The sequence below is a fragment of the Papio anubis genome, chromosome 17 (genome assembly GCF_008728515.1).
Source record: "Papio anubis isolate 15944 chromosome 17, Panubis1.0, whole genome shotgun sequence".
NCBI lineage: Eukaryota > Metazoa > Chordata > Mammalia > Primates > Cercopithecidae > Papio > Papio anubis.
Window position 1 is genome coordinate 50040169 of NC_044992.1, and position 23553 is coordinate 50063721.

Sequence of the window (23553 nt, forward strand, 5' to 3'; positions counted from 1 at the left end):
CAGAGGGCAAGGGAGATAGACCTGGCCAAGGAATGTTGTTTGGAAAGCTGAAGGGGCAGGGGTGGGGGTCTTTGAAAGGAGAACAATAGTTTGAAGTTACAGGAAAACATCTGGCCCTGACTAAGTGCAGGGTTGGGGAAGAAGCTGGGCTGAGGGGAAGAGAGGCTGCTCTGCGCAGATCCTACTCCTTCCCGGTGCTGCATTATCTTGAAATCTTCCTTCCCCTTCCCCCTAGCCCCAACTCTCCCCAACTCCAACCCTGACCCAGAAAGTAGTCTGATTTGGAGCCTGGAAGACAAAACCATGTAAGGTCTGTGGAAATCACAGCTGCTCAGACCCGCCTCCAACTCCAGCCACCCCGCCCCCTTGCCCCAGCCTTCCTGTGTCCTTCCCACCCTTAGTCCCAGGCATCTGACTACCGGGAACCTCAGCCAGAGTCCGGGAGCCCCCCCCAGTCCAGGAGCCAACAGAGCCCCCGTCGTGCTGGCGTGAGAATACATTGCTCTCCTTTGGTTGGATCCACTGCCCCTCTTCATGGGAAAATGAACCAGAAGACCATCCTGGTGTTCCTCACTCTGGCTGTCATCACCATCTTTGCCTTGGTTTGTGTCCTGCTGGTGGGCAGGGGTGGAGATGGGGGTGAACCCAGCCAGCTTCCCCATTGCCCCTCTATATCTCCCAGTGCCCAGCCTTGGACACACCCTGGCCAGAGCCAGCTGTTTGCAGACCTGAGCCGAGAGGAGCTGACAGCTGTGATGCACTTTCTGACCCAGCGACTGGGGCCAGGGCTGGTGGATGCGGCCCAGGCCCGGCCCTCGGACAACTGTGTCTTCTCAGTGGAGCTACAGCTGCCTCCCAAGGCTGCAGCCCTGGCTCACCTGGACAGGGGGAGCCCCCCACCTGCCCGGGAGGCACTGGCCATCGTCTTCTTTGGCAGGCAACCCCAGCCCAACGTGAGTGAGCTGGTGGTGGGGCCACTGCCTCACCCTTCCTACATGCGGGACGTGACCGTGGAGCGTCATGGAGGCCCCCTGCCCTATCACCGACGCCCCGTGCTGTTCCGAGAGTACCTGGACATAGACCAGATGATCTTCAACAGAGAGCTGCCCCAGGCTTCTGGGCTTCTCCACCACTGTTGCTTCTACAAGCGCCGGGGACGGAACCTGGTGACAATGACCACGGCTCCCCGTGGTCTGCAATCAGGGGACCGGGCCACCTGGTTTGGCCTCTACTACAACATCTCAGGGGCTGGGTTCTTCCTGCACCCCGTGGGCTTGGAGCTGCTAGTGAACCACAAGGCCCTGGACCCTGCCCGTTGGACCATCCAGAAGGTGTTCTATCAAGGCCGCTACTACGACAGCCTGGCCCAGCTGGAGGCCCAGTTTGAGGCCGGCCTTGTGAATGTGGTGCTGATCCCAGACAATGGCACAGGTGGGTCCTGGTCCCTGAAGTCCCCTGTGTCCCCGGGTCCAGCTCCCCCTCTGCAGTTCCATCCCCAGGGCCCCCGCTTCAGTGTCCAGGGAAGTCAAGTGGCCTCCTCACTATGGACTTTCTCCTTTGGCCTTGGAGCATTCAGCGGCCCAAGGATCTTTGACGTTCGCTTCCAGGGAGAAAGACTAGTTTATGAGATCAGCCTCCAAGAAGCCTTGGCCGTCTATGGTGGAAATTCCCCAGCAGCAATGATGACCCGCTATGTGGATGGAGGCTTTGGCATGGGCAAGTACACCACGCCCCTGACCCGTGGGGTGGACTGCCCCTACCTGGCCACCTACGTGGACTGGCACTTCATTTTGGAGTCCCAGGCCCCCAAGACAATACGTGATGCCTTTTGTGTATTTGAACACAACCAGGGCCTCCCCCTGCGGCGGCACCACTCAGATCTCTACTCCCACTACTTTGGGGGCCTTGCAGAAACAGTGCTGGTTGTCAGATCTGTGTCCACCTTGCTCAACTATGACTATGTGTGGGATATGGTCTTCCACCCCAGTGGGGCCATAGAAACCCGATTCTATGCCACGGGCTACATCAGCTCAGCATTCCTCTTTGGTGCTACCGGGAAGTACGGGAACCAAGTTGCAGAGCACACCCTGGGCACGGTCCATACCCACAGCGCCCACTTCAAGGTGGATCTGGATGTAGGAGGTAAAACATTTTGGTGGGGAGAAGGCTTCTGGAAGAAGGGCTGAAAAGTTGTTTCCATTTGCTTTGGGTTTTGTGTAGAGTATCCCATAAAGGAAGATGTGGATTTTTGTGCTTCCCTTTTTGCTAGATGGGAGAGAGTTGGCAGCTGAGTTTTATTTGGATCTTAGCTCACTGGCTGGGTGCAAAGCTGCAGCCTTCCTCCACGTGACCTCATCAGAAGATCTTGGGAAATGGCCAAGCTCAGGGAGGAGGCAGGATCTGGGCTAACAGGGTCCCCATTGCCCTCTTCCCTCCCTTGTACTTATATGGGCTCTGCTGCTGGGAGCAGCCTTCTGTTTGTCAGCTCATTTCTGTGTCTGGCCTGTGGTGCTGGTGTGTTGGAGGATCTCTTTGCATTCTACCAAGTCCCTGGCGTGTGCAGGTCCGTCATTCCAGGTTGTACATTTCCTTTGGAGGTGGACCCTCCTCCTCCCTGATTTTCCTTCTTTCTCTGGTCACAATTCACAATCCATGTGAGGGTCACATGGAGCCTGTAGAGCATTCTGGATAGATCCTGGAGTCTGGTCACAGAGAGCCAAGGCTACATGATGGCTTGAAGTCTTCATCTTTGTCTTTTCACTGTCCTTCCCCACATTGAGTCAGTCACCAGGTGTTTGTTTGTTTTTTTTTTCTTTCTATTCTGCACCTGCAGTATCTCGCTGGATCACACTGCCATGCCCTGCAGGTGCCAGCCCTCTTTCTGCTGTTTCCGCTCTTGTTGCTCTCAGATCCAAGAGCCATTCTGCACCCAGAGGGCCTCCCATCCACACCAGCCTGCCTTTTACTCAGCTCTCACATTCCTCATCACCTGTGGGATCCTGTCCGCAGAAGCCCCTCCAAACTCTTTCTTTCACAGTGCAGCTCCAACCTGCCTTGCCGTGCTCTGCACAGCTATACCCACATACTCCATGTCCGTGGACACGCACTTCACACGTTACAGCCAGGCATCCTCTTGTTTGCTTATGCTTTGTCTCTGCTTAGAATGTCCTTCCATGTCATCTCTTCTGGTAATATCCTTTAAGGCCAGGCTGAAAAGTTGCCCGGAAGGGCCCCCTTTTCCTGCCTGCAAGTGTATTCCTGTGGCCCGGAAGCTGCCTAGGCCATGCTCCTCCCACAGGACAGGCCAGTCAGTGGTTTGCCTGTCTGCGTGGAAAGCGAGAGGGTAAGGATGATGTTCATTCCTCTCTATCCCCAGGGGCGAGCACAGTCCTCTCTGCTAATGAATGTTGAAAGAATGAATGAGTGAAATGGAATGAAATCCCTGATGAAATATTTTAATTTATAGGTCCACAGCTTTGGCTGAAGGATTGGAGGTATCTTGGGGAGAGGGAAGAAAAGCAGGGGCACACTCAGTTCTGGGCTGCTCTTTGGCCCCCAGTCTGAAGCCAGGTGGAGGCAGAGTCCAGAGGGGCCAGGGTGGTTGCATGACAGGCCCTCCCCCATCCCACCCTGAGCAGGACTGGAGAACTGGGTCTGGGCCGAGGATATGGTCTTTGTCCCCATGGCTGTGCCCTGGAGCCCTGAGCACCAGCTGCAGAGGCTGCAGGTGACCCGGAAGCTGCTGGAGACAGAGGAGCAGGCCGCCTTCCTTGTGGGAGGCACCACCCCTCGCTACATGTACCTGGCCAGCAACCACAGCAACAAGTGGGGCCACCCGCGGGGCTACCGCATCCAGATGCTCAGCTTTGCTGGAGAGCCGCTGCCCCAAAACAGCTCCATGGCGAGAGGCTTCAGCTGGGAGAGGTGAGTGGTGGGCAGTCAGAGAGGAGGGGGGCAGTGAGAGTGGGAAAGGAGTGTTGGCGGACACTCAGCTCACCCTGTATGTGAGGGGAGAGATCTCTCAGGAAGATTTTTCTTTTCTTTTCTTTTCTTTTTTGAGATGGAGTCTTGCTCTGTCCCCCAGGCTGGAGTGCAGTGGCGCCATCTCACTGCATCTTCCACCTCCCAGTTTCAAGCGATTCTCCTGCCTCAGCCTCCCCAGTAGCTGGGATTATAGGCATACGCCACCACACCTGGCTAATTTTTGTGTTTTTAGTAGAGACAGGGTTTCACCATGTTGGCCAGGCTGGTCTCGAACTCCTGACCTCGTTCGTGATCCACCCGCCTTGGCCTCCCAAAGTGTGATTGCAGGCATGAGCTGCCACGCCTGGCCAAAGGTTTTTCTAGTTACCCGAAGAAACCATGATGGGCACATTTTCCCCTTGGAGGCTAAAGCCCAGGAGTGAGAACTCTCTTCTCTTTTGGATGGGAGAGGGGTTGTGCTGTGAAATGGCTGGGGATAAACAGGAGGACTTGACCCCCCTTAGGGTGTCGTCGGGGATTCTGTAGCGCCGAGTCAGTTGTGTCAATGCAGTTGGGGAAGCTGAGCTCTGAGCACTCAGTTCCCTTTCGTCACAATCAGGCAGCAGGATGGGGTCAATGGCCATGGAGGCCTGACCAGTGCCTCCCTAGGTACCAGCTGGCCGTGACCCAGCGGAAGGAGGAGGAGCCCAGTAGCAGCAGCGTTTTCAATCAGAATGACCCTTGGGCCCCCACTGTGGATTTCAGTGACTTCATCAACAACGAGACCATTGCTGGAAAGGTCAGCTGGCCAGGGCAGAGGGCACAGGATGAGCCTTACTTTCTCTTGGGAGGGTCCCTGAAAACCACCTGCACTTCTCAGGGGTGGTGCTGATTCCTGCCTTCTGCACTTCAGTAGGTCTGATCACTATCCTTTGAGGGAACCTTTCTGAGCTGGGTGTCTGTATTCAGACGCTGAGTGAGACCCTGGGCCTGTCCTTGAGATCTTAGAGCCCTCTTAGTTCCAGTTTCATGGACTGAGTCCTTTCTAGGCTCCAGAACTCAGGGGGGATGGAAGTTACCAACGAAAATGACATCTCCTGTATCTGAAGCTTCTCCCATTCCTGACTTGAATTTCACAGTGTTGGCCTAGTTCTGCTTCCCAAGCGCTGGTTCTCACTCCTCCACCCTTCTTCCCTCGGTTGTGGGGAACTCTTGGAGAGTTAGGAGAAGAGGAGCTGAAGTAGCCTGTGGGTGTCACCCTCTGGGGGTAGGTAGGCAGTGGGCGATATGATGGGAAATGTCGGAGATGGAGGCTGCAAGCCAGGGACAGGGAGGCAGGCGTTCCTAATATGAAATGGACTACTTATGCTTTGACTTCTATCCAGTAGGAAAAAATGTTTAAAGACTCACGATGCTTGGGCTGGTGAGCTGAATCCCTACCAGGGCATGTCCTCAGCAAAGCCAGATCTCGTGACCCTCTTTCTTCTCCCCTGCTAGGACTTGGTGGCCTGGGTGACAGCTGGTTTTCTGCACATCCCACATGCAGAGGACATTCCTAACACGGTGACTGTGGGGAACGGCGTGGGCTTCTTCCTCCGACCCTACAACTTCTTTGACGAAGACCCCTCCTTCTACTCTGCCGACTCCATCCACTTCCGAGGGGACCAGGATGCTGGGGCCTGTGAGGTCAACCCCCTGGCTTGCCTGCCCCAGGCTGCTGCCTGTGCCCCCGACCTCCCTGCCTTCTCCCACGGGGGCTTCTCTCACAACTAGGCGGTCCCTGGGATGGGGCATGTGGCCAAGGGCTCCAGGGCCAGGGTGTGAGGGACGGGGAGCAGCTGGGCACTGGGCCAGCAGCCTGGTTCCCTCTTTCCTGTGCCAGGACCCTCTTTCTTCCACTGCCCTGCCTCGCATCCCCTCTATGCCAGGAGCCTCCTGACCCTGTGATGCCTGACACAGGGGACAGTCAGCTTTGTTGATGCCAGCTGTGCTGAGTTCCCATCCAGTGAGGCCAGGGCATGGCCAAGCCTGGAACCATGGCCGAGGGCTTCCCTAGACGGCTCCCTTTTTTGCTCTCTGGCTTTCCCAAATCTTTTCAGGCCATCTCTAAGGACTCTAAAAGGGGGTTATTCCCTGGAGACCCCAGGGTGGGGTTGCCAGTCCTGCAAGTCCATAGCTGAGCTGGAAAGGATGCTTCTGCTCACGTTCCCTCTCATCCAGGTCTCTTCCTTCTTGTCTTCCTTCCTCTCGCCTACTTCCTCCTCGTCCTGTTCCTGCCTTCTCTTCTATCCTGCAATTTCTCCCGAATCCTGAGGGTATATCCCTGTGCCCCAGCCCCTGGTGCTCCCCCAGCCCGCAGTTCTCAATCAACTTCAGTCTCCTCTCCAGCCCTGTGGAAGTCTCAAAGATGCAATGGGACCCCTAATTGGAGGCCAATCCCTGTGTGTCGTTCCCTTGCGTCTGTTGCTTATTGGGAGTAGGAGTTGCTCCTACCCCTGCCCTGGGGCTGGGTGTGTTTCAGGACAGCTGCCTCTGTGCATTTGTGTCTGCCTGCCTCATGCTCTCTAGAGGAGAATGGTCGTCGTGACAGCAGCAGCTCAAGTTAGCATTTCAAGCGATTTTGTGGGTGCAGTGATAATGAAGAATGGGTATTTTGTACCAGGGCTCTATATTCTGCAACAACCTGCTTGGGAGGCTGGAGTGGAAACCAAGGGTGGGCATCAAAGATGAGGAGCCAAAACCCCTAGAACTCTGGCCACCCAGCCAGGAGGGACTGTCCAATCACATTCAGGATTGCAAATGAGCTGGGCCCTGGGTGAGGTGGGGGTCTGGCCTAAGGGGGAGGGGCCTGGTGTGGTGGGGTGGGGCCTGGCCTGGTGCAGGCTTGGGCTCCGTACCCGTCACTGCTGTCCCTCCTGAGGTCTGGACTGGGGATGGGGACAAAGAAATAGCAAGAGATGAGAAACAACAGAAACTTTTTTCCCTAAAGGATTGGTTAAATCAGTTCTGATACAGCCTTACAATACAATAGTATGCAGCTGAAAAATAATTGTATGTCTTTATATACTAATATGTAATAATCTTCAAGTGAAAAGGGCAAGCCACAGAAATGTGTATAGTGCACTTCCCATTTGTGTTTCAGAAAGGAGGAGAATATAAATACATATTTGCTTATGTATACCTATTCAGAATAAATGGATAACGCTGATTACTTTTGGGAGGGGAACCAGGAGGTTGAAGACAGGGGAGGGAAGGGTCTTAACACTTATACCCTTTTGTACGTTTTGAATTTTGAACCATGTGACTGTATTACCTATTCAAAATAAACAATAAATGGGCCCAAACAGGAACTGACTTTTTTTTTTACAGACACTTTTTTTTTTTTTTGGTGGAGAACAGGTTGGGGATAGGGTAAAGTGGGTTAAGGAATAGGACCAGGGATGAAATTTTCTCCACTTCTTGAGACCCAGAGAAGCAAGTGTGGCCTCTAGTAACTTCTTTTACCTTCTCATGCTTGTACATTTTTGAGGAAATGTTAAACCTCGCTTAATTCCCTGACACACACCCCATGCCGGCCCTTTCCCTCTCCTTCTCTTTTCTCTCTCTCAGTGAAGGGCACTGAGAAGCAGTGAGGAGGGAGGACTTGGAGAGGGGACTTATGCTTGCCAGAAGCCCAGGCCAGGGCAGGAGGTAAAGTGCAGGAAACCCATGTTCTAGGAGCTCCAGCATCATGGAAGCCTCTGTTACCTTCTGTCTGTTCTGCCCCAAGCCCAAGTTCTGCCATAGGTCAGTGGAACAGTGGATGGGGAGGAGTCAGTGAGCTGGAGAGAAATGAGGCTCTAAAGAACAGGGAGAAAGCCTTCAGTAAGGAGCAGGGGGCCTGCAATGGCATATTAATTCATAATATGGCCAGGAGCAGAGGCAGGAGTGAAGGAGGACGGGGAGAGACGGAGAGAAGGGCAGACTCAGGACAGATGCAGGAGAAAGGTGGATGCTATGGCCTGATGAGGCGCTGATGCAGGCTTCATAATCCCTTTGACCTGAGGACCTGAACTCCTTTCTTTTTTTTTTATTTTTTATTTTTTTATTTTTTTGAGATGGAGTTTCACATTTGTCACCCAGGCTGGAGTACAATGGTGTGCTTTTGGTTCACTGCAACTTCCACCACCTGGGTTCAAGCAATTCTCCTGTCTCAGCCTCCTGAGTAGCTAGGATTACAGGCATGTGCCACCACGCCCAGCTAATTTTGTATTGTTAGTAGAGATGGGGTTTCACCATGTTGGCCAGGCTGGTCTCGAACTCCTGACCTCAGGTGATCTGGCTGCCTTGGCCTCCCAAAGTGCTGGGATTGCAGCTGTGAGCCACTACGCCCGGCCTGAACTTCTCCTTTAAATGCATATCCTCTTGTCCCCACCTCCTTATGGCTCTTTCTTATGGCTACTTGCACCATCAACAGTGCTGGGGGAAGGGGAGCAAAGGAATTCAGGTATCCACCCCCACCCCCTCAGCATCTTGTTCACTGGAATTTAATTGCCTTGAAACCCATCTCCAGACCAAAGATCATGAGTGTTTGTATGTGGTGTGTGTATGTAATTGTATGTCAATTCTCATAAGCTTTTATATGAAAATGTGACTGGTTGTGTCTGCCTCCTTACATCTCAGCATGATGATGATGCCACCTGGCCCAGGCCCCAGATGAGGCGAGGCAGAATGGACATCTAGATTGTTAGAACATCAGTTCAGCTCGGGTCAGGAGGGCCGTAAGGTGGAACTCCAGCCTCGTGCCCAATCCAATCTCGTCCCTAGACCACAGAAGTTGTCTGGAGTCTTGGCTTCAGACTTGTGGTCAATTGTCTAGAAGTGATTACTGGCTGAGGATGTCAGGTTCTGAAGGAAATGGTGCTGCCAAGGCTCAGATCTTTAGGACCTGGGACCCAGTGGCCTGAGATAAAGGAGCTGGACAAGGGAATCCCTGAGGCTTGAGTCAGAGGGCATGACTAAGACTTTTCCAGGAATGTAGACATGGCAACCCCCTGTAAGGACATGAGGTGTGCCCACTTGCCTTGCCTCTTTTTTATTTTTTTATTTTGAGATGGAATTTCACTCTTGTTGCCCAGGCTGGAGTGCAATGGCATGATCTCAGCTCACTGCAACCTCCACTTCGCGGGTCCAAGTGATTCTCCTGCCTCAGCCTCCTGAGTAGCTGGGATTACAGGCACCTACCACCACGCCCGGCTAATTTTGTATTTTTGGTAGAGACAAGGTTTCTCCATGTTGGTCAGGCTGGTCTCAATCTCCTGACCTCAAGTTATCCGCCGTGTCAGTTGGCCTACCCAAAGTGCTCGGGAGTTCACAGGTAACGTGAGCCACAGCGCCTGGCCCCCAGTGACTTCCTAAACACAAAATCAATTAGCTGAGCGTCCTGGCCGCCTATCTGTAATCCCTGCGACTCTGTTGGCTGAGGCATTTGACAATCACTTCAACCTGGGTCCTGACTCTTGCAGTGAGCAGAGACTCTCTCCCATCTTGCACTCCAGCCTAGGCAACAATTGTGCCCCTTTGTCATCCAAAAAAAAATATTTGTTCCTTCTCAGTCTTCTCAGGCTCCTTGACTTCTGCTCCCCTCATCTACTCATGGAGCCCCAAGCTCTTGCGTTTTCTAGGGCTCTGTCCTTGGTCCTCCCAAAGTGATGGGATTATAGGTGTAAGCCACTATGCCCAGCCAGCCTTTCTTACTTTAACTGTCAATATTTGTCACTGGCCAAATATATCTCTCTACATATATGTTTTTGGTGTTTTGTTTTGTTTTTGAGACAGGTTCTCACTGTGTTGCCCAGGCTGGAGTATAGAGGTACAATCTTGGCTCACTGCAACCTCCACCCTGTAGGCTCAAGTGATCCTCCCACCTCAGCCTCCCAAGTAGCTGGGACTACAGGCATACACCACTATACCCGGCTAATTTTTTATATTTTTGGTAGACAGGGTTTTGCCATGTTACCCAGGCTGGTCTTGAACTCCTGAGCTCAAGGAATCTGCCCACCTTGGCCTTTCAAAGTGCTAGGATTATAGGTATGAACCGCCATGCCAGCCTATATATATTTATATTTTAAAGTTATTGTAGAGATGAGGACTGGCTATGTTGCCCAGGGTGGTCTTGGACTTCTGGGCTCAAGCCATTCTCCTGTCTCTTCCTCACAAAGTGCTGGAATTACAGGCATGAGGCACCACGCTCAACCAAAATAAATCTTTTCTCTGTTTTTTTCTTTTTTTAGTGACAAGGTCTTGCTCTGTCACTTAGGCTGGAGTGCAGTGGCACAACCATAGCTTACTGCAGCCTTGAACTCCTGGGCTCAAGCAATCCTTCTGCCTCAGCCTACCAAGTAGCTAGGATTTGCCTGGCTAATTTTCTTTTAAAATTTTTTGTAGAGATGAGGTCTCTCTATATTGCCCAAGCTGGTCTTGAACTCCTGGGCTCATGTGATTCTCAAGTCTTGGCATCCCAAAATGAAGGGATTAAGGTGTGAGCTGCTGCACCTGGTCAACATTAGTCATCCTTTTTTTTTTTTTTTTTTTTGAGACAGAGTCTTGCTCTGTCACCCGGGCTGGAGTGCAGTGGTGTGATCTCGGCTCATTGCAATCTCCACCTCCCAGGTTCAAGCAATTCTCCTGCCTCAGCCTCCTGAGTAGCTGCGATTACAGGTGCCCACCACCACGCCCAGTTAATTTTTGTATTTTTAGTAGAGACAGGGTTTCACCATGTTGGCCAGGCTGCTCTCGAACTTTTGATCTCAAGTGATCTGCCCATCTTGGCCTCCCAAAGTGCTAGGATTACAGGCGTGAGCCACTGTGCTCAGCTTCAGCATTAGTTATCTTAATGGCATGTTCTTAGCCGAGAGCTGGAGGTACCTTCCTCACTATTGACTGTAACTTACCAAAGGGCCCAGACACAAGTTCCCTAGCTGGGATGGATTGCCTTGCGGCTAGGCCTTGACATTAGATTTTATTTCCTTTATCCTAAAGGTCACACAACTGTTGCAGGACACAGAGGACTAGAGAGACTAGCATGGGTGAATACAGGAGGATGTTTATTAGGTGCGCACTGGCTCAGTGGACTCACATCTAAAAAGCTGAGCATTGAACATAGACAGAGTTTAGCTTACATAGGCTAGTACACAGAAACAGGACAAAGACAGTAAACTATACAGTGACAAGTCACGTAACCTATAGCATAACTGTTGACTTGGTATAACTTGTAAAACAGAAACTTACAAATTTTACTGAATAAAAGTATTGGCAAACATAGTCATAATTAATGGTTTAGAGAAAGGGGAGACAGCAAAGAAATTTGTTTTTCTTCTTTTAACTTTGTTCGGGGGTGTCTGGAGCCTATTTCTGCAGGCTAGGTCACCATGACCTGTCTATAGCCTTGCCTGCAGTAGAAGAAAACTTCTGTTTTTCACTTAACCTTTACTTTTCTTGTAGTGAGTACATGCAGTATTTATTTTCTTTAAATTTCTGCTTCACAATCTGTTTCCAATGACCCTTTCCTGCCTTAGTTACAGTAATTCCATTGTCTTGACTTCAAGAAGCTTTCTAGTTCCTCATCTCCATGTTACTGTTCATTGATGGGAATATTGGGTGTGAGTTTTACTCCCCAACATTTGGGCGTAATTATTAAATGTCACTTTTCTTTTTGTTTATTTTTCTGAGATAGCATCCTGCTCTGTTGCCCAGGCTGAAGTGTAATGGCATCATGATCATGCCTTACAGCAGCTAATTCTTTTTTTTTTTTCTTTAAACTTTTTTATACAGATGTGGGTCTCTACAAAATGTTGCCCAGGCTGATCCTGAACTTCTGGGCTCGAGCAATCCTCCCACCTCACCCTCCCAAAGTGCTGGGATTACAGACGTGAGCCACCATGCCCATTTACCTTCCTTTCTTTCTTTTCTCTTTTCTTTCATCTTTCTTTCTTTCTTCTTTCTTTCGTTCGTTCCTTCCTTCCTTCCTCCCTCCCTCCTTTCTTTTCTTTCTTTCTTTTCTTTCTTTCCTTCCTTTCTTTCTTTCTTTCTTTCTTTCTTTCTTTCTTTCTTTCTTTCTTCTTTCCTCTCTCTTTCTTTTCTCTCTCTCTCTTTCTTCCTTCCTTCCCTGCCCTTCTCCTTCCTTCCTTCCTTCCTTCTTCCTTGCTTCCCTCCTTCCTTCCTTCTTTTTTCCTTCCTTCCTTTCCTCCCTCCCTCCCTCTCTCTCCTTCCTTCCCTCCTTTCCTTTCCTTTCTTTTTCTTTCCTTTCCTTTCCATTCCTTTCCTTTCCTTCCCTTTTCCTTCCTTCCTTCCTCCTTTCCTTCTTTCCTTCCTTCCTTTCTCTCTTTCTTTCCTCCTTTTTTCTGAGATAGAGTCTAGCTCTGTCACCCAGGCTGGAGTGTAGTGGCACAATGTTGCCTCACTGAAACTCCGCCTCCCAGGTTCAAGCAATTCTTGTGCCTCAGCCTCCGAAGTAGCTGGGATTACAGACGTGGGCCACCACGCCCAGTTAATTTTTGTATTTTTAGTAGAGATGGAGTTTCACCATGTTGGCCAGGCTGGTCTTGAACTCCCAACCTCAGGTGATCCACCCGCCTCAGCCTCCCAAAGTGCTGGGATTACAAGCATGAGCCACCATGCCTGGCCTTATTTTTTTATGTTAGATAACCAGCTCTGTGCCCTCAGCTACCCGGCTGGCAGGAAATTAAACTCCAGGCATGTTTGTTGAGAGTGCTCATCTTTAGGGTTAGGTAAGACTCTGGAATCTGGGACTTTCAGGGACTGTCAGCTAGTCTTCAGTGGACAGTGACCACTGCTCTTAAACTCACTTTCCACTGCCTCGCCAAGTCTTGCCAAGGTGGAGACAGAGGAGGGGCCTGGGCATGAGTTCCCCTCTAAGGCTATCACTTCCCTAAGGCCTTGCTGGGCGGGAGAGTCGGCTCTAGCCATTCTTTCTCTTAATACACACACACACACACACACACACACACACACACTCCCTACTTGTGAATCCCACAAAATTCCCCTAAGACCTGCCCTCACTCTGTAGGGGATCTCTCAAAAACCTTTCTCCTTCCCGAGTTGATCCAGGGAGCTGTCATCAGTAATCCAAGAGCTTAGGGAGGCTGCAGCGGGAACACTGCTTGAGTCCAGGAATTTGAGGCTGCTGTGAGCTATATGATGACACCACTGCACTCCATGCACTGTAGCCTGGGAGACAGAGCGAGACCGTGTGTCAAAAACTAAACAAAACGAAACAGAAAAACAAAAAAACCAACTTTTTTTTAAAAACAGTTTTTTCATGAAGAGCTTCTGCAGAGCATCAAAACCAGCTCAGCAAGAGAAAATGTGGTTCTTGGTTTCCCTGAGGACAAGAAGGGCTCACATGCCTAGAGGGGGGAGTTATTATGTTGAAATTCCATCCTGCAGGAAAGGGGAACCCTACTTTTCTTACAGCCTTGAAATGAGCCCTACTACTTCTACAGCTTTAAATAACAAGAGGCCAGACACGGTGGCTCATGCCTGTAATCCCAGCACTTTGGGAGGCCGAGGCAGGTGGATCACTTGGGGTCAGGAGTTTAAGACCAGCCTGGCCAACATAGTGAAACTCCATCTCTACTAAAAATACAAAAATTAGTCAGGTATGGTGATGTGCATCTGTAATCCCAGCTACTCGGGAGGCTGAGGCAGGAGAATCGCTTGAACCCAGGAGGTGGAGGTTGCAGTGAGCTGAGATTGTGCCACTGCACTCCAGCCTGGGCGACAGAGCAAGACTCCATCTCAAAATGAAATGAAATGAAATGAAATAAATGAAATGAAATGAAATAAATGAAATGAAATGAAATGAAATGAAATGAAATGAAATGAAATGAAGATACAAAAATTAGCCGGGTGTGGTGGCATGCACCTGTAATCCCAGTTACTCTGCAGGCTGAGGCAGGAAAATTGCTTGAACCCGGGAGACGGAGATTGTACCATTGCACTCCAGCCTGGGCAATGGAGCAAGACTGTTTAAAAAAAAATAAAGTAAAATAAAAGAACAAGAGGCAGGAAAACCAGGCAAGTTTCCTTATCAAAATACAACCGATGGCATAAACATTTCTGGATAGCCTGACCCTTCTGATGTTGATTTATCTGCTTAAACTCTTCTAGGTTTCCAGATGTCTGTCTCACTGTCTCCTGCAATGACTACCTTGCTGAAAGCATGCGCCACACAAGGCTTCATGATCTTACCTCCTCTGCCTACTCCCCTCCTCCCCAACTCCCACCAAATAGGCTGATCCTTGACTGTTCCCTGCTTGTGCTGAGCTGTTTCGGGTTTCTGTGCTGGAATATCCTTCCTCTTCTCTGCCAGGTGAATGCATCATCTCCAAGGTTGGCTCGAACATCTCTTCCTGAGAAGTCTTCCTAGATGTGTGAAGGTTGGAGAAGATTCTTCCCCAGGTACACGAGGGAAGCACAACCCCTTCTGGAACCCTCAGTCTCTTCTAGTTCCCCTCAGGACCTGGCTGCCCAAATGACAGTGGCTTTCCACATGTTTGTCACCTGGAAAAGAAGCTGCTCAGCCATTGGCTGTGAAGGACAGAGGCGGCTTCACTCTCTATGTCGGCACCATTTTGGAAAAGGATTTTCAGGCGTGAGATAAGTCCACAGCCAGTTTCCCAGCCCCATCTGACCTCTGCCCTGGCCTATCCCTCAGTCCAGTACAAGGGGAGGCCTGAAGGTCTTGGTTATACTCTGGTTCCTGCCCCCACCCTCACCCCCACCCCAATGAACCAGGCAGCTTCTAGCTTGTTCTGCACCCTGCACGCTCCCCTGCAGTGACTTAGGGTGCTCGGGGCCTCCACACAGCTGACCTGGCTCAGCCCTTCAGCCCCTCCAGCTCCCTACTAAATACTTTGCCTTCTCATCATTACTCTCAGGCTTCCCTCAGGCTGCTGCTAGGATTCTGGCTGATGGATGGAGGCAGGAGAGAGTGGTGGGAGGCAGAACCTGGAGGACATCAAAAATTAGAGGAGGGAAGGAGGGAATCTGGCTGTGGAGGCGTGGCCAGGTGAGTTTCCCTTGCAGCCTTGCAGCCAGGAGAAAAGTTCCACCTGAAGGGAAGAGAAAGGAGAGCCACAGGACAGTCACCCCCACTTCCTCTTGCGCCTTGCTGGTTCTTATCTCCAAAACGCACCTCTGAGCCTACGCGGTTCGTTGACCCTGACCCTGAGTGTGTTGTTTGATTTGGAACAGGAGGACAGAGGCTTACGTGGGTCATTTAAAGTCAAAGTTCCTAACTCTGCCCCACCTCCTGAACACGGCCTGATTCCTAGTTCCCTCTAGCTCCACCCCCGACCCCTCTGCCCTTGGGGTTTTTCACAATATCCATCATTCCTCTTGACCGGCAGCGCCTTCAGAGGCGGAGAGAAACATCCTGCACCCAGGTCCTCTCTGGCTGTTTATCGTTGTCTATTTTGCATTCTGCATTCAGAACCAAGAGCCTGAAGACGACCCAGGAGCTTCAGCTATGGCTGTCTTCATTATTTTGTCCCTGTTTAGTGTTCTGGTGACAGGCATAGGTGAAGGCGGGGCTGGGAGTGAGAAAGGAGGTGAGAGGGAATGTAAGCTGAACCAGCTTCCCCATTGCCCCTCTATATCTCCCAGTGCCCAGCCTTGGACACACCCTGGCCAGAGCCAGCTGTTTGCAGACCTGAGCCGAGAGGAGCTGACAGCTGTGATGCACTTTCTGACCCAGCGACTGGGGCCAGGGCTGGTGGATGCGGCCCAGGCCCGGCCCTCGGACAACTGTGTCTTCTCAGTGGAGCTACAGCTGCCTCCCAAGGCTGCAGCCCTGGCTCACCTGGACAGGGGGAGCCCCCCACCTGCCCGGGAGGCACTGGCCATCGTCTTCTTTGGCAGGCAACCCCAGCCCAACGTGAGTGAGCTGGTGGTGGGGCCACTGCCTCACCCTTCCTATATGCGGGACGTGACCGTGGAGCGTCATGGAGGCCCCCTGCCCTATCACCGACGCCCCGTGCTGTTCCGAGAGTACCTGGACATAGACCAGATGATCTTCGACAGAGAGCTGCCCCAGGCTTCTGGGCTTCTCCACCACTGTTGCTTCTACAAGCACCAGGAACGGAACCTGGTGACAATGAACACGGCTCCCCGTGGTCTGCAATCGGGGGACCGGGCCACTTGGTTTGGCCTCTACTACAACATCTCAGGGGCTGGGTTCTTCCTGCACCCCGTGGGCTTGGAGCTGCTAGTGAACCACAAGGCCCTGGACCCTGCCCGTTGGACCATCCAGAAGGTGTTCTATCAAGGCTGCTACTACGACAGCCTGGCCCAGCTGGAGGCCCAGTTTGAGGCCGGCCTTGTGAATGTGGTGCTGATCCCAGACAATGGCACAGGTGGGTCCTGGTCCCTGAAGTCCCCTGTGCCCCCAGGTCCAGCTCCCCCTCTGCAGTTCCATCCCCAGGGCCCCCGCTTCAGTGTCCAGGGAAGTCGAGTGGCCTCCTCACTATGGACTTTCTCCTTTGGTCTCGGAGCATTCAGTGGCCCAAGGATCTTTGACGTTCGCTTCCAAGGGGAGAGGGTGGCCTATGAAGTCAGTGTCCAGGAGGCCTTGGCCATCTATGGAGGCAATTCTCCTTCTGCTCTACGAAGCCGGTACATAGATAGCGGCTTTGGCTTGGGCCACTTCTCCACGCCCCTGACCCGTGGGGTGGACTGCCCCTACCTGGCCACTTATGTGGACTGGCACTTCCTTTTCGAGTCCCAGGCCGCCAAGACAATACGTGATGCCTTTTGTGTATTTGAACACAACCAGGGCCTCCCCCTGCGGCGACACCACTCAGATCTCTACTCCCACTACTTTGGGGGCCTTGCAGAAACGGTGCTGGTCGTCAGATCTGTGTCCACTATGCTCAACTATGACTATGTGTGGGATACAGTCTTCCACCCTAATGGGGCCATAGAAGTCAGACTCCACACCACCGGCTACATCAGCTCAGCATTCCCCTTTGGTGCTGCCGAGAGGTATGGGAACAAAGTTTCAGAGCACACCCTGGGCACGGCCCACACCCACAGCGCCCACTTCAAGGTGGACCTGGATGTAGCAGGTAAGGCATCCTGGCAGAGGCAAAGGTGCCGGAGGGGTGAGCTGAAGTCTCCATGCCTAGCTTTAAAAGTTTTCTTTGGGCTGGGTATGGTGGCTTATGCCTATAAGCCCCACACTTTGGAAGTCTGAGGTGGGCAGATCACTTGAGGTCAGGAGTTCAAAACCAGCCTGGCTAACATGGCGAAATCCTGTCTGTACCAAAAGTACAAAAATTAGCTGGGCATGGGTACACCTGTAATCCTAGCTACTCAGGAGGCTGAGGCAAGAGAATCACTTGAATCTGGGAGTTGGCCGGGTGCGGTGGCTCAAGCCTGTAATCCCAGCGCTTTGGGAGGCCGAGACGGGCGGATCACGAGGTCAGGAGATCGAGACCATCCTGGCAAACACGGTGAAACCCCGTCTCTATTAAATACAAAAAAAAAAAAAAAACTAGCCGGGCGAGGTGGCGGGCGCCTGTAGTCCCAGCTACTTGGGAGGCTGAGGCCGGAGAATGGCGTGAACCCGGGAGGCGGAGCTTGCAGTGAGCTGAGATCCGGCCACTGCACTCCAGCCTGGGTGACAGAGCGAGACTCCGTCTCAAAAAAAAAAAAAAAAAAAAAAAAAAGAATCTGGGAGTCAAGAGGTTGCAGTGAGCTGAGATCGAGCCACTGCGCTCCATCCTGCATGACAACCAGACTTTGTCTCAAAAAAAAAGTCTTCCATAGTTAAAAAAATTACCTCTGTGATTATAGAATCTATTATATTGTATACTATGTATAAATATGATATACTGATTGAAGTATTTAGATTTCTATATCAAATGTTATCATAATGTACCTATGTTTTGTCACTTCTGTTTTTTCACATAACAACATTTTTCAAGCAAGCAACAAAAATGTATGAATGCACACTTGTGCCAAGCACCCCACTATGCAGTTTAACAAAAGAAACAACAGTGTTGCTCTCAGGTGGTTTACATTCTTTTTTTCATCTCTTTTCTTTTTTGTTTTTTGAGACAGGGTCTCTATCACCCAGGCTGGAATGAGGTAGTGTGACCATAGCTCACTACAACCTCCAACTAACTGGGCTCATGTGATCCTCTCACTTCGATCTCCCAAAATGCTGGGATTACAAGTGTAAACCACCATGCTCAGCCCTTATCATTTTTTGGTGGTGAGAACACTTAAACTCTACTCTTCGCAATTTTCCAGAATATATAATACATTGTTATTAACTATAGTCACCCTGTTGTACAATAGATCTCTTTGGGATTTCTGCTGTTGTTTGAAACAGGGTCTTACTCTGTCAACCAGGCTGGAGTGCAATGGTATAGCTCACTGTAGCCTCAACTTACTGAGCTCAAGAAATCCTCCCAATTCAGCCTCCTGAGTATCTGGGACTGTGGGCACACGCCACCACGCTCAGCTAATTTAAGTTTTTTTGTTTTTTGTTTTTTTTTAATAGAGATGGGGATCTCACTATGTTGCCAAGGCTGGTCTTGAACTCCTGGGCTCAAGCAATCCTCCCTCCTCAGCCTCCCAAAGTGCTGGGATTACAGGCATGAGCCACCATGTCCAATAGATCTCTTGAACTTCTGAAATTTTTTATTCATTGAGCTACATCTCCCCAACTCCACCCTCCTTAAGGCACTGGTAACCACCATTCTACTTCCTACTGCTATGAGTTCAACTTTTTTTTAGATTCCACATATAAGTGAGATCATATAGTGTTGTCCTTCTGTGTCTGACTTATTTAATTAACATAATGTCCCCTAGGTTCATCCATGTTGTTGCAATGAGATTTTCTTCTTTTAAGGCTGAATAGTATTTCATCATGTAGATATACCACATTTTCTTAATCCTTAAAAGTTTTCCTTATTCCTTATACATTTATTAATTGGAATTTTCCATAAAGAAGAGTTGTCCTTCCTTTTTATTTCTGTTTTCAATTATTTATTCAAATTGTATAGACTCATGGTTTTTTATTGTACTTTAAGGGTTATAATGGAGTACTATCATTTACTTTGTTCCTTACATTTTTCCAACTCTGGCCATTGGGAGGTCCTTCAGATTAGTTCCTATGTCCTTTTCACATACCTCCACGCTTTTTTGAGCCCTTCCTTACTTTCTGGCACCCAAAAATGTTTCATCTGGCATTTCCCCTGCTCCTACCCTGGAATCAACCTTGTCTGCAAGGAGATCAGGTTCACTTTATTGGAGAATGGTATTTAGAAACCAATATCTGGGCACCAAGTGTGCTCATCATTACTGGGATGTCATTGCTTTTAGGCCCTCTCAGTAGACTTAGCTAGAAAATTCAAGCATATATTCCAACCAACCCATACACACACATCTATCTTTATCTCTGTATTAAATGAGGACAACTTTTAAAACACTTGGAATAGTGCCTGACACATAGCGGGCCCTTGAGAAATACTAGGTATTGTTGTGATTAGCCACAGGAGCCTACTTGTGTGTGTGCACCATAGAGAACTCTTAGTCTGTGGCTGGGCGCAGTGGCTCACGCCTGTAATCCCAGCACTTTGGGAGGCTGAGGTGGGTGGATCACCTGAGGTCAGGAGATTGAGACCAGCCCGGCCAACATGGAGAAACCCCGTCTCTACTAAAAATACAAAAATTAGCTGTGCATGTTGGTGTGTGCCTGTAATCCCAGCTATTCTGGAGGCTGAGGCAAGAGAATCACTTGAACCTGGGAGGTAGAGGTTGCAGTGAGCCCAGATCATGCCACTGTACTCCATCCTGGGCAACAAGAGCAAAACTCTGTCAAAAAAAAAAAAAAAAAGAAAAAAGAAAAAAAAAAAAACCTCTTAGTTTGCAATTGTCAGCTAAGGGTGGAAACACTGGGATATGGATTAGGGGCAGTGAATCTACAAAAGAAAACTAAGGGTTTGCTGAATCAGTCTCTCCTCTCTCCTGGTCTTTGGAAGGTGCAGAGGGAACTACCAGCATGTTTTGATTTATTGCTCCTTGTCTCAGATCACTTAACTTGACTCCTAATGTGGGACCTAGTTGGACTCAAATAAAATCATTCAGACTCCAAAAGTTCAGGAAACAGATTGTGTCTTAACCCCTGCTCCCTGCTCCCTGCCAAGTTTCAAACATGAAAGGTACCTCCAAGCCCCAGCAGCATCGGGCCCAGCGTTGGTTTTCCTTCCCCTTGGTCCCCACATCTGCTGTTCTTGTGTTGTGGTGTCTCTCTATGCTGTCTTCCTCTATGTGCTGATGTGTGGGCAGTGTAAGGCCAGACTAAGACCCAGGTCCCCAGCACTGCCATGATATTAACCGTGTGTCCTTGCTGACCAACCAAGGTACATTATTGAATGCTCTAAACCTCAGTTGTCCCATCTGTAAAATGGAGACAATGATAGTTCCTCCTTTTTGAGATTGTTGGAAAAGTGAAAGCATGAATACACAGAAGGCACTCAGCATGCTGCCTACACAGCTCCTTCAGGTTCAGTCAATGTGCGGCTTATTTTCATGATAAGGCAGTCCTGGCAATGCCACAGGGCTTCACATGTGAGGGGAAGTCTTCAGGTCAGAGGGAGTGCCACCCCGCCCATTGCCCACAAGGTTGTTCCAACCTCAGGTAAACACCCTCCCATGCAGCCCCTCAGAGGGAGGAGATTGGTGGAGGCCCAGTCACAAGGCATCTGGGATTATTACCAGAGAAGAGAGTAGAGAGAAAGACCTCCTCCAAATCCCTGGACTGGGGTTATCTTGCAGAGAGGGAAGAGAAGCAGGGGCACACTCAGTTCTGGGCTGCTCTTTGGCCCCCACTCTGAAGCCAGGTGGAGGCAGAGTCCAGAGGGGCCAAGGCAATTGCATGACAGGCCCTCCCCCATCCCACCCTGAGCAGGACTAGAGAACTGGGTCTGGGCCGAGGATATGGCCTTTGTCCCCATGGCTGTGCCGTGGAGCCCTGAGCACCAGATGCAGAGGATGGAGGTGACCCGGAAGCTGCTGGAGACGGAGGAGCAGGCCACCTTCCCCATGGGAGGTGCAACCCCTCGCTACCTGTACCTGGCCAGCAACCACAGCAACAAGTGGGGTCACCCCCGGGGCTACCGCATCCAGGTGCGCAGCTTTTCTGGGGAGCCGCTACCCCAGAACAGCTCCATGGAGAGAGGCTTCAGCTGGGGGAGGTGAGTGGTTGGCGGTCAGGAGGGAGTGGGGCAGGTAGAATGGATGAAGGGCTCCACACTGTTCCACCTCCCACAGGTACACACACACACACACACACACACATTCCTGTGGCCACAATCTGTAGCCACTCAAAACAAAGCCTAATGGGTGGGTGGAGGAATGCTGAGATATGAGGCATTGAAGCAAATCTAGGAAAATATTAGTGGTAGACGCTAGACTTGAGTATGTGGATGTTCACATACAATTCTTCCAATTTTTCTGTATGTTTAAAATGTTCACATTAAAGGTTGGAGGAAAAGAACAGTGAGATAGGAGCACAGATCGGAGGGAGGATTCCCTAAAATCTAGGTATTTGGGATACTGAACTTGACGTAGGATGGGAAAGAGGCCATGTCCATATGTGATTCCAAGGCCCAGGCTCAACATCATGCTCTGATCCAGATGGATGGATGAGCAACATTCCTACCTGAAGTCTGCTGGGCCAGTGATGTTTAAGGTACAGGACAGCGGACAAGTCGGGAAGTCTACAGATGAGAGAGAGAGAGAGAGAGAGAGAGAGGCAAGGAGAACTGGACAGAGATGATACAGAGGCTCAATACTCTAAGACTTCGGGGCTCATTTCCCCCTTGTGTTTGTTCACTCTTCAGTGCAGCCTCAGGCAGTGGAACGGTTGATGAACTTGTCGGTCTAATCAAAAACTCCTGTAGGTACCAGCTGGCGGTAACCCAGCGGAAGGAGGAGGAGCCCAGTAGCACCAGCATCTACAATTTGAATGACCCTTGGACACCCACTGTGGACTTCACTGACTTCATCAACAATGAGACCATTGCAGGGCAGGTCAGTTGCATGGAGTGGTGAGCAGGCAGCTGGGGAGGAGGGGAGGAGTCAGGGGGACAAGATGAGCCACTTCACTGCCTCAGGAGCCAGATTCCTCAGGGACCTTCAGAACCCACTAAGAATGAAACTTCGGCCGGGTGCAGTGGCTCATGCCTATAATCCCACCCAGCACTTTAGGAGGCCAAAGCAGGTGGGTCTCTTGAGGTCAGGAATTCGAGACCAGCCTGGTCAACATGGTGAAACCCCATCTCTACTAAAAATACAAAAATGAGCAGAGTGTGGTGGCGCGTGCCTGTAATTCCAGCTATTCGGGTGCCTGAGGCTTGAACCCAGGAGGTGGTGATTGCAGTGAGTCGAGATCACACCACTGCACTCCAGCCTGGGTAACAGAGCGAGACTCTGTCTCAAAAAAAAAACAAAAAAAAAAAAAAAAAGAAGAAGAAAAGAAACTTTATGACTTCACATTTTTCCTGAGGAACTAAGAACATATAGGTGGGTGAGCTGACTCCCTATCTGCAAGGTCACTGCGAGGGCAGGGCACATTCTCAGCAAAGCCAGACCTCGTGACCCTCTTTATTCTCCCCTGCTAGGACTTGGTGGCCTGGGTGACAGCTGGTTTTCTGCACATCCCACATGCAGAGGACATTCCTAACACGGTGACTGTGGGGAACGGCGTGGGCTTCTTCCTCCGACCCTACAACTTCTTTGACGAAGACCCCTCCTTCTACTCTGCCGACTCCATCCACTTCCGAGGGGACCAGGATGCTGGGGCCTGTGAGGTCAACCCCCTGGCTTGCCTGCCCCAGGCTGCTGCCTGTGCCCCCGACCTCCCTGCCTTCTCCCACGGGGGCTTCTCTCACAACTAGGCGGTCCCTGGGATGGGGCATGTGGCCAAGGGCTCCAGGGCCAGGGTGTGAGGGACGGGGAGCAGCTGGGCACTGGGCCGGCAGCCTGGTTCCCTCTTCCCTGCGCCAGGACCCTCTTTCTTCCACTGCCCTGCCTCGCATCCCCTCTATGCCAGGAGCCTCCTGACCCTGTGATGCCTGACACAGGGGACACTCAGCCTTTTGATGCCAGCTGTGCTGAGTTCCCATCCAGAGAGGTGAGGCATGGCCCCTCCTGGAGCTTAGAGCCGTGGCCAGGCATTTCCCCAGACCACTCCTGGTTTTCTTAACAGTTTTTTTTTAATGAGACATAATTTACATATCATAAAATTCATCCCTTTAAAGTATACAATTTCATGAGTTTTGTTTTTGTTTTGTTTGTTTGTTTTTTGTTTTTTTTTCTTCTTTTGAGACGGAGTTTCACTCTTGTTGCCCAGGCTGGAGTGCAATGGCGCGTTCTCGGCTCACTGCAACCTCCGCCTCCTTGGTTCAAATGATCAAGTGATTCTCCTGCCTCAGCCTCCTGAGTAGCTGAGATTAGAGGCTCCCATCACTATGCCTGGCTAATTTTTTTTTTTTTTTGTATTTTTAGTAGAGAAGG

General features: G+C 50.7%; 2 protein-coding genes across 6 annotated transcripts; both read left to right on the top strand.

The window, feature by feature from the left end:
- Nucleotides 1-19: 19 nt before the first annotated feature.
- On the top strand, nt 20-7313 carry LOC101019829 (membrane primary amine oxidase). Of its 4 annotated transcripts, XM_009190709.2 has the most exons (5): nt 1313-1431; nt 1608-2142; nt 3639-3924; nt 4633-4762; nt 5461-7313. In XM_009190709.2, exons 1-5 carry the CDS (start codon nt 1423-1425, stop codon nt 5734-5736), a joined length of 1236 nt encoding a protein of 411 aa, XP_009188973.1. In that variant the 5' UTR covers nt 1313-1422; the 3' UTR covers nt 5737-7313. The 4 variants fall into 4 exon arrangements, with proteins under 4 accessions (XP_017806263.3, XP_009188973.1, XP_009188974.1 ...); XM_017950774.3 differs by having other exon boundaries at nt 20-2142; nt 5461-7307; XM_009190710.4 differs by lacking the exons at nt 1313-1431; nt 1608-2142 and adding an exon at nt 2363-3343 and having other exon boundaries at nt 3467-3924.
- A 7920-nt stretch (nt 7314-15233) lies between these two features.
- LOC101020181 (membrane primary amine oxidase) lies at nt 15234-23329 on the top strand. 2 transcript variants are annotated; one of them, XM_021929235.2, is made up of 4 exons: nt 15234-17090; nt 20945-21230; nt 21879-22068; nt 22659-23329. In XM_021929235.2, the coding sequence occupies exons 1-4, from the start codon at nt 15494-15496 to the stop codon at nt 22932-22934; spliced, it is 2349 nt and encodes a 782-aa protein (XP_021784927.2). In that variant the 5' UTR covers nt 15234-15493; the 3' UTR covers nt 22935-23329. The 2 variants fall into 2 exon arrangements, with proteins under 2 accessions (XP_021784927.2, XP_031512964.1); XM_031657104.1 differs by having other exon boundaries at nt 15235-17090; nt 21939-22068.
- The last annotated feature ends 224 nt before the right edge of the window (nt 23330-23553 follow it).